The sequence below is a fragment of the Thamnophis elegans genome, chromosome 13 (genome assembly GCF_009769535.1).
Source record: "Thamnophis elegans isolate rThaEle1 chromosome 13, rThaEle1.pri, whole genome shotgun sequence".
Taxonomy (NCBI): domain Eukaryota; kingdom Metazoa; phylum Chordata; class Lepidosauria; order Squamata; family Colubridae; genus Thamnophis; species Thamnophis elegans.
In genome coordinates, this window is record NC_045553.1 from 2,019,715 (window position 1) to 2,029,572 (window position 9,858).

Below are 9,858 nucleotides of genomic sequence, written 5' to 3' on the forward strand. Positions count from 1 at the left end.
GGTGAAGGAAAGGCAGAAGCCCATCCTGCCTTCGCCTGGTTCGCCAAGGTCTCCCCAAACATCTGGCTAAGGTGTGCTTCTCAAACCCGGCATCTCTTAAAATGGGTGGAGTTCAGGGGTGAAATGTTACCGGCTCAGAGCAGTTCACTCGAACCAGTAGGAAAAACGCCCCCCGTTTGTCCGAACCGGCAGTTAAAAAAAATGCTGCTGGTTTGGGCGAACCAGTTTTCCCGACAAGCAGCTGTGACGCACGATTTATATAGCTAGAAAAGCAAGATTTCTAAATTGCATGCCACAGCGGGTTCCTCCCCCTCGCTTTCTTTTACCTTTGCAAGTGGTGGGAAATAACCGGTACGCCCCAGTACGGGCGTACCGGTGCCTGCTGGGAGCACCAGATACCATTCCGGTACAGTGCTCTGGAGGGCCCGCCTGTCTGCCCTCCTTACCTGCATTTGAGCCGATTGGGGCTTTCGTGCATGGGGCGTACGGCGCCTGTGCAACACTCCGCCGAGCAGCTGGAGCATTGCGGGTGGTAGTACGCATGCACGTGGTGGACGCGGGGCCCCGTTGCAGCGTTTACCGGTCGCAACAGGATCCGGAACCCACCACTGGCGCCCGCTCACGTTGCTGACGAACCGGTAGGAAAGTAAATGGATTTCACCCCTGGTGGACTTAACAAGGATTTCCCAACCGTCACGGGAGGGGAGTTGAAGCCCCCACAACATCCAAACGTTGCCGGGATTGAGAAAAAGTTGACCTAGTGAATTCTGGGAATTGAAGTTCCCCCGTTTTAAAGATGCCGAGGTTGAGAAGCGTTGACCGTAACGAATTCTGGGAGTGGGAAGTCCACCCGCTCTAAAGACACCCCCCCCCCCCAGGCCCTTCACGCGAGCTCCCGCCTGACCCTCCCTCCGCCTTCTCTCTTCCCCAGCTGATCTTCCAGATCACCCCTCTGAACCTGACCCAGTGGCTGATGGTGCTCAAGCTCTCCCTGCCGGTGATCCTGATGGACGAGACTCTTAAGTTTGTGGCCCGCACTTACCTAGAGCCGGGTAAAGATATTGTGCCAGCCGCCACCAAACCACGTCCTTTGTCTGCATGCACCGAAGGGATCTCCTGGCCGTTCGTGCTGCTGTCCTTGCCGCTGTTGATTTGGCTTTATAGCACAGACACTAACTTTAGTGACATGTTTTTTTCTTGACCTAAAGTCCTCTAGCGGTAGCTGGGCAAGTCAGAGAGATGTTTAACTTAAAAAAAAAAGAAAAGGAAAAAAAAATCGGATTTTTAAAAAAACAAAATTGTTCCAAGCAATTTGTCTTATTCTGCTGAATTTTCACATGAACATATTTTGCCAGTGACTGAGGTTTCCATATTCTAGACTCTGGGTTTTCCCTCTTTTTCCCCCTTTTTTTCTTTCCTCTGATCCCTTGTGGGGAGGGGGGGCGTGCATCCTCTTCTCCCCCCCCACTCCCCCACTTCTTTTATACACAAACTAGGGTGTCCATCGACATGTACAGAGAAATTAAACACTATTTTATGCAAATATTTTTTGTAGAGGAGACGCATGTACAGTGTTCTGTTTCATAGTTCACTCATCCTTGTAAAAAAAAAAAAACTACGACAGCGCTGGGGGTTGGGGAGGCGGGGGGGTCACATTTTGAGAAAACCGTGATGGGTAGGTAGCAGATTTTAGGGAATGAGTGTCCTGGGGGGGATGTTTCCCTCCCTTAAAACCAGAAACATGCGAACTCTCTTCATGTCTGCTGCATGGTTGAACATCTAATCCTCATTTTTATCATTCAGTTGGGCGTTTTCTGCACTGGTCAGACCAGACCGCTGCCTCAATTATTCTCCCCTCTCCCCCCCCCCGGCCGCCTTTTCTTCCTTTACTTCTTTCCTTTTCTTTTTGGTTTTGCTCTATCCTTCTTCAGAAATCTCTTCCTGATCTCGACGGTGCAGAAAAACGTCATTTTGAGAGGCATCCCGCTAAAAATTTAAGTTGTGGTGGTTTTTTGTTTTTTTTTCTTTCATTCCTTTGTTCGTTTCTATCCCCGAAGTTTTTGTTTTTCTTTTTTTTTAAAAAAAAAAAATCAAAAACAAAAAGCAGAAACAAAACTATTTATTTAAATATCATCTGTATTTTTACTTGTAACAAGGTTGTTTCACGCCAGCATTGCCCACTCTGGGAAGGGATGGGAGAGGGAAGGAAGGAAAGGAAGGAAGGAAGGAAGGGGGGAAGTGATCTGGATGGACTTTAAGTAAAGAGCAAAAAAAAAAGAGAGGGAGAGAGAATAAATTTTCTTTTACAATCGAGACCGTTCTGTTTGGCATTTTCATTTCTAACCTAAATTCCATTTTAAATCTTGCGTCAGGTTTTTATTTTTCTTCTCCTCCCTCCCCTGTTCCATTACTGTTATTAATCGGGGCATCGACAACCAAACCTGATTCGTTGGCTCAGAATTTTTGTGGTGTTTTTTGTTTTTTGTTTTAAGAGCTGGGATTTGCCTCTGTCCCCCTCCCCTTTTTTTCCCCCTTTGGTTTATTTAATTCTCTATAGAATTAGAATTCTAATTCTAAGTTAATCCTCCGTGCCACCTTGTCGAGGTACCATCTGCTAGCCACATCTCGGGCTGCAGCAAATAAGTTAACAACTTGTGTATCCGTGTGTGTGCGTGTTGTAAAAAAAATTGTAAATACCACGTAACGCAATGAACATGTTGTAGAGAACTCTATTTTGTGTCCCTCTGCCCCCCCGCCCCCCCCCCCCCCGTGGCACTAACCACCATCGTTCTCTTGTGACCAATGTCTGTGCATGGTGTCTGTTTATTGCCTTTCCAAACTTGAGTCCTGTTATTGATATGTAAGTTCATTAACAGTCTAACTGTGTGGTGTTTCTCTCCAATGCCTTCCAACATTTCATCGGCTGAAGTGAGTATCTCTCTCCCATTTCGATGGTGGTGCGTGCAATGTATGTAACACGAAGGGATCCTATGCTGTGTGTTGCCCTTCCAGAGACCTCAATAAACAGATTTCTGTAGCCTACATTTTTCTGCCTTAGCCTAGCCCACAAACTTTTCCCCTTTCCCGCCTTTCTGCTGATTTAAATCTCGAGATTTATTCTGAAGTCCCCGGGGCCCCCTTCAGACCACATTCCCTTCTCAAAACATTTGGAGTCTCTGGGGTCCTTGGTACTCTCTGAGCTTGGTGGTTTTCTTGCAGACGTCTCATGACCAAACTAGGGAATATCATCAGTGGTGAAAGGGAGAGGGGCTTGCAGAATGGAGGAAGAGAAAGGGAGAAAGAGGAGAAGGATTGTATGGTCTTTGGTGCTCTCTGAGTTTGGTGGTTTTCTTGCAGACGTCTCTTGACCCAACAAGGGAACATCATCAGTGCTGGAAGGGAGAGGGGTGGAGGAGGAGGAGGAGGAGGAGATGGATTGTAATCCTCAGTGCTGTGTGAGCTTGGTGGTTTTCTTGTGGAGTGGAGGAGGAGTGTAGGTTCTTGGATGCTCTCTGAGCTCGTTGTTTTCCTGCAGGCGTTTCATTCCCTGACTAGGGAACATCATCAGTGCTAGAAAGGAATGGGATTTGTGGAGAGGAGGAGAAGGGAAGGGGGAGAACCAGCCTCTCTGAGAGGCTGACCTTGATGCTCTCTTGAGTTTCGTACTCTCTGAGCTTGGCTGTTTTCATGCAGACGTTTCATGGCCCAACTAGGGAACATCATCAGTGCTGTCTAGCAGGATTTCTTTGTCAGCACTTGGCTGTTTCTGGGCTTTGTTTGAAAGATTGCTAGGAAGAGAAGGCTTTGTACGGAGGGACGCGACTTCTTCCATTGTCCAAACCTAATTTTGGCCTACGTTCTCGGGACATGCTTGATTTAGAAGGCGGCGAGAGAGTTGGACTAGCTGAGGCTGGAGGATTAACTTGGCTGTCAGGTCAAGGTGCCAGTTGGTTCCCTCTGCTGTTCGTCCGATGGTGTTTGGGAGGGCATTGCTTTGGGTCTCCATGGCAGGGGATCCTGCAGGAGGAATCCAGCGGGTTTCTGAATCCTCTCCCAGGAGAGGCTGCTTCCTGGAACTCCAAGCACATCCATGGGGCTTTTCCTGGCATAGTTCGGATCCATAGGCCCCTGTTGTGGTCCGCCAGCAGATTCGGAAAGAGAGGAGGTTGGGGAGGAACCTGGAGTCTGGGGAAGGCTCTGAGGAGGGCTCTGTGTCGGAGGCAGAGAGGGGATCAGGGCCGTCTGACAGTTATCAGCTGCCTTCAGAGTCAGACATCAGTGAGGCAGAAGAACAGCTGGAGCCTGTTCCCAGTGTGCCCATGCGCAGAGTGGCCAGACGAAGGGAAGAGCTAAAGAACAGGGGTCGACTTGGGAGTAAGGCCACAGGTGGTGAATGGCCCCTCCCAGAGGGAATAAAAGAGGAGCGACAGGGGAGTGGAGTTTGCAGGAGACCATTAGTTCGCTTCATTGGTTCCTGACTCTCCGAGACTTCTTGCCAGGTTCTGCCAAGATCGGCCTGTTAGCTCTCCAAGCCAGAGAAGGTCTGTGACCGTAAATCCTCCCTCGAAAGACTTTTTGTCGGGAGGAGTCTGCTTCAGGCTCTGGGGAAGCCTAGAACAGCCCCTTGCTTCCCAAAGGATGCGAGTCTCTGCTGTTCTCCCATATGCACCAACAAAGAGAGTGAGTTACAGTTGCAGACGTTCTTCGTTCCCAGGTTAGGCTCGGTTTTGCAAATAGCACCCAACCCAGCGTCCTCCTTCCCTCTCCACGTGCCTTGGGGCCACAACCGCTTCTAAGACGGCAGCGGGATGATGTATTTTTAATAGCTGAGCTGAGCTGCCCCTGGTTATTTGTTTCTCTCCCTTTTCCTTTTATTTACACAATACAGCTGTCCTCTTAAATCAGCAGAACGTGGCTTGTTGCTGTTTCCAAATTGCTTTGTGTACAGATTTACAGCTGCTCGGTTTTGAACTTTCCTTTTTTTCCCCCCTCTCTCTCCGGGGAGCATCAGAAAGGGAGGTGGGAGACCTTGTGAAAATAACACAGGACAATCCCCCCTCACCCCCTTAAAAAAAAATTAGCTGCCTGCAAGGAGAAAAGCAGGGAGGATTCCAGGAGAGACAAAGCATGCAACAATAATGCAGATTGTCTTGTGTCCTCACACCTGTCTTGTTTATACATCTTGCACTGCTTAACCATTAGTTCATGGCTTAGAAGCACATTTTTTTACCCATCAGCCCCCCCCCCCCCAAAAAAAAAATCCCCCAAAAGAGATGGGTATTTTCTGGCACACTCCTCAGTTTACGACAAAAAAAGCAGATTGGAAATGTTTTATCCAGAGGGAATGGTTCAAACAGGGACTGTAGAATAAACGGTCAAAAAATTTCAGGGGAAAAAAACCTAATAAGAGCCAATGAGCCTCGATAGGAAAAGCCAAACGGTTTAAGACCAGGTTGCCTTGAAAGAGCTGTTGGTTATGCCAAGCAAACGAGACCCAGGAATCTGGAAATATGAGTGGCCTACATGCCAAGGGTGGATGTAGATTTTCCTGGAAAAAAAAATGGCTATTACATTGCTAGGCAATAGTAACAATGCTGTTTGAAAGTTGCCTGCGCTTTCAAAGCCCTTAATCGGACTCGCTCTTAAATAGTGAATATGGAGGGATGGATTAGATTTATTTGGGCTCCAGGTGTTGAGGGTTCAACCCTCCCCAAGGAGAGGGGTTACAAACCCCCCTCTGTTTGTACTTTGGGGGTCTTAAAAGGGAAGGTACAATTCTGAAGAATGTCTCGACTCCACAATTGTCTGTATTTGTGTGTGATCCGCTAAGCAGCTTGCAGCTTTCGGGTGGATGAAGGAAGCCTCTTAATTCTAAATGTCCTCTTAGCTTTTTAATGCTTAGTTCTTTTTCCACTAATCTGTATTTTCCTGTTGGCTCGTGGGAAGTTATGATCAATTGCCTATCGCTACTAAGTCTTAAAAAGATTTTAAAAAGGCAATCTTTTGCTTTGATTATGCTCTCTTTTATCTGTCTTTTATCACTAATGTTTTCTTTTCTCTCTCTCTCTCTCTCTTTCTCTCTTTCTCTCTCTTTTTCCTTTGCAGTGAAACTGGAGTAAATCATTTAGTCCTAAACCAATTTTTGCCGAATTGTAAGGTTAATTTTCTTGCATGTGTCTTTAGCAACGCGTCTGCTGAAAACATCTGCATGAGTCTTGTACATGGAAAAAAAAAAAACTTTTTAAAAGCCTTCCCAAAAGTGAAGGAGAAAAAAATAATAATTGAACTGCAAACTTGTGTTCCGTGAAGGAAGTGTGTGGTGCTCTTACAACTAAAGGTTTATATATACAGATCTACCAAACTGTGCAATATAGTTTTTAACTGATAAAAAACAAAAACTTCTGCAAAAGATGTACTGGGAATGCATGAAGACGAGGCTCCCTTAACCTGCTGAGCAAGAAATATGAGTGATGATCCGGCCAAGATTTCCCCCTCCCCTCCTCCTTTTTCCATATTTCATTGTGTAAAATGTTATTGATCCTTTATCAAAATGTACAGTATTAGACTGTCAAAATGCATGCTTTTCAGTTGTACGTAGCCGATGAACCTCTATTGTATCTTTAAAAAAAAAAAAGAAAAATTTAACAGTTTAAACAGCTCTGTACAATATGCAGTTCTATTTATACAGATCATTTGATGGATGGTACCGTTCCTGAAATGTTTTAAGATAACTCTTAAACCTTCAAATTCCATAACTTCAGTTTCTTTTTTTAAAAAAGAGAAATAATCACCCGGAGTGTGCAAATAGACTTTTTCTTTTTGCAACGTAGTCGTGTAACTTATTTTAAAAATCTAAAAGTCGTTCAGTGCAATACACGAGTCGTGACGCATTTTATCCGAACAAGAGGGGGGGGGGTGTCAACTTGGAAGGGCTTCCCAACGCCAGCAAAGCAGCAGGCAGGACCCCTCCCTCCCTCGGTTTTCCTTCCTTGATACTTTTCTCGGATGGATTTCCAAACCCACAGGAGACGCGCCTTCGCCTGGATCCTACCTCGAAGGAATTCCCACGGGCAAAGTGTGGCCGAGGGTTTATTGGCGTGGCTCCCGGCGTGGTGGAGCCCCTTCGGATCCATTTCTAAGATAGCATGTGTGACTTTTTTTTTTTTTTTTTAGAAGTTGTAAATAACGTCTGATGGAACATCACACTACCATCCTGGTTTCGGGTAAAATAAAAAACTTATTCTACAGTAAACACCCTTTTTGCCTTTGATGTATTTTCAAGATCTGGAGTTGGATGCTTTGCAACTTAGGCAGAGAGCATCACAATCAAACTTTGATTCTCCGTTTCCAGTCATTAGATGTCTTCACCGATTAAATATCATTCTTGTAAGGAGCTACAGGACTTATGCGGTGGCTCAGTGGCTAAGAGGCTGAGCTTGTCGATCAGAAAGATCGGCAGTTTGGAGGTTCAAATCCCTAGCGCTGCATAATGGAGTGAGCTCCCGTGACTTGTCCCAGCTTCTGCCAACTTAGCAGTTCGAAAGCAGGTTAAAAATGCAAGTAGAAAAATAGCCACCTTTGGTGGGAAGGGAACAGCGTTCCGTGCGCCTTCGGCGTTGAATCATGCCGGCCACACGACCACGGAGACGTCTTCGGACAGCGCTGGCTCTTCGGCTTTGAAAGGGAGATGAGCACCGCCCCCTAGAGCCGGGAACGACTAGCACAGATGTGTGAGGGGAACCTTTTAAGTAGCATGTCTTCCAGCTTCAAACGATGGGACTCTTTCACTAGCCAGCCAATTACAATTTAGTTTTTTAAACGGTGGCTGGAACTTAAAAAAGAAGTGAATCTTTTGAACTTGGCATCCGCAGCCCCAACATTTCATCTGCTCTTGAAGAGCATTTAGAAAGCGAAATTTAACGACACAACAGTTGCCATCCTGATAGGACAACAAAAGAAAGAAATCCTTCCCTCCTTTGCAAATGAAAATGGTGAGGCTTCTTTTTTTTTTTCCTCTTGAATATTCTTTTATACTCTCTTGCAATTGGAATTCGTATTTTTTATTGCTTCCAATTGTGGCATTAATGGATTAGAGCAAGGGATTTTTTTTCTCCCGCATGGCATCTGCTTTGAAGAGAAGAAGCCACGAGAAACAGAAGTAATTATAGTGGGGACTTTTGCTGGTAATCCTTGGCAGAATGCATTAGGGGCTTCTAGGCTGGGAATAAAGTGTTATTTTAAGAGATTTCCTATAAAAAGATTTCAGCTTTGGCTTCCAGCTTTGCAGTCCAAGCTTTTGTGATGGCTGTGTCGCCGTTACTGTACTTGAGCTAAGGCCAACAATATTAAACATTGAATCAGTTTTATTTATACTTGGGAATAAAACTTTCCCTTGGAGGGTTATTTCAGAACAGGAAAATTCATTTCCAGGCGACCTACGTTCCTGGAGGATATTTTATGCCGGGTTAATTTAGCCACCTCCAAGTTGGTTAACGCCAGAAAGAAACGAAGGATTTTAGAGAGAAATCAAGAGGAAAAATTGGCAGCTCATCTTTTTGTCAAATGAGGCATTCTCCAGATGTTGCCCGATTTATGTTCTGTGAACTCTTTGTTTTCTAATTCCAATGTTTCCCTGGTTTTTTGCTCCCCAAAAACCTTCGTTTGGAAGAAGCCAGGGACTTCGGCGAGCTGAAATCCACCCGTTTGGAAATCTTCAAGTCATACTTGTCCCAAAGGTAACTTTTGTTTCCCAAGAGACAAATTGGACTTTGTTTTTTCTTGAAGAGGTTTCACTTCTCATCCAAGGAGCTTCTCCAGAAGGTTCACTCTTGAAAAGCCACCTTGGCGAAGTCCACCCATCTTACGAGGTTGAAAAACATCTGCTTAAAGCCAGGGGTCTCCAACCTTGGCAACTTTAAAGACTTGTGGACTTCCAACTTCCAGGAATTCTGGGAGTTGAAGTCCACAAGTCTTAAAAGTTGCCAAGGTTGGAGACCCCTGGCTTAAAGCGTTGTGTGAACCAACCCAATTGAGTTCCAGCAACCATAGAGTCTGTTCTCTAGAAGGGCCAGGCTCTCTAGCATCTGCAGTAAACAAACTCTGGGTGGTGAAGCCTAGAAAGGGCCGTGGAAGCAATACCCCACGTTATGGGTAAATCAAGAGGGGTGCAAATGAGCCCCCCCCCCATTGGCCCAACCCTAGCATTCTCAATTGTTGGGAGTCTTCCTCCAACAGAAAAGGCTGTCTGGAGGGCTTTCCCCCCCCCCCCCATTTCTGGGGCTTTTTCCTTATTGTTAGTTGCAAAGTTGTGCCCGACTCATCACGACCCCCTGGACAACGTTCCTCCAAGCCTTCCTGTCCTCTACCATCCTCTGGAGTCCATTCAAGCTCACGCCGGCTGCTTCGGTGACTCTATCCATCCACCTCCTTCTCTGCCGTCCCCTCTTTTACCCTCCATCGTTCCCAGCATGAGGGTCTTTTCCAGGGAGTCCTTCCTTCTCCTTAGGTGGCCAAAGTCTTTGAGTTTCCTCTTCAGGATCTGGCCTTCTAAAGAGCAGTCAGCGTTGATCTCTAGGACTGACCGGTTGGATGGCCTTGCAGTCCATCTTTTCTATCCATCCATCCATCCATCAATCAATCATCTATCAAATCTTTTCTATGTTGTTGTTGTTAGTTGTGCAGTTGTGTCCAACCCATCGTGACCCCATGGACCACGTTCCTCCAGGCCTCCCTGTCTTTCACCATCCCCTGGAGTCCATTGAAGCTCAGGCCAGCTGCTTCGGTGACTCCATCCATCCACCTCCTTCTCTGCCATCCCATTCTTCTTCTTCTGCCCTCCATCGTTCCCAGCATGAGGCT

General features: G+C 46.2%; 1 protein-coding gene across 1 annotated transcript in view; it reads left to right on the top strand.

The window, feature by feature from the left end:
- The window catches only part of ATP2A2 (ATPase sarcoplasmic/endoplasmic reticulum Ca2+ transporting 2), a 40,031-nt gene extending 36,989 nt beyond the window's left edge, over nt 1-3,042 (top strand). The window contains exon 20 of the mRNA XM_032229287.1: nt 932-3,042. Within this exon, the coding sequence (XP_032085178.1) occupies nt 932-1,201 (270 nt within the window). The 3' untranslated portion in view covers nt 1,202-3,042. The remainder of the gene's footprint in view (nt 1-931) is intronic.
- Nucleotides 3,043-9,858: the final 6,816 nt, after the last annotated feature.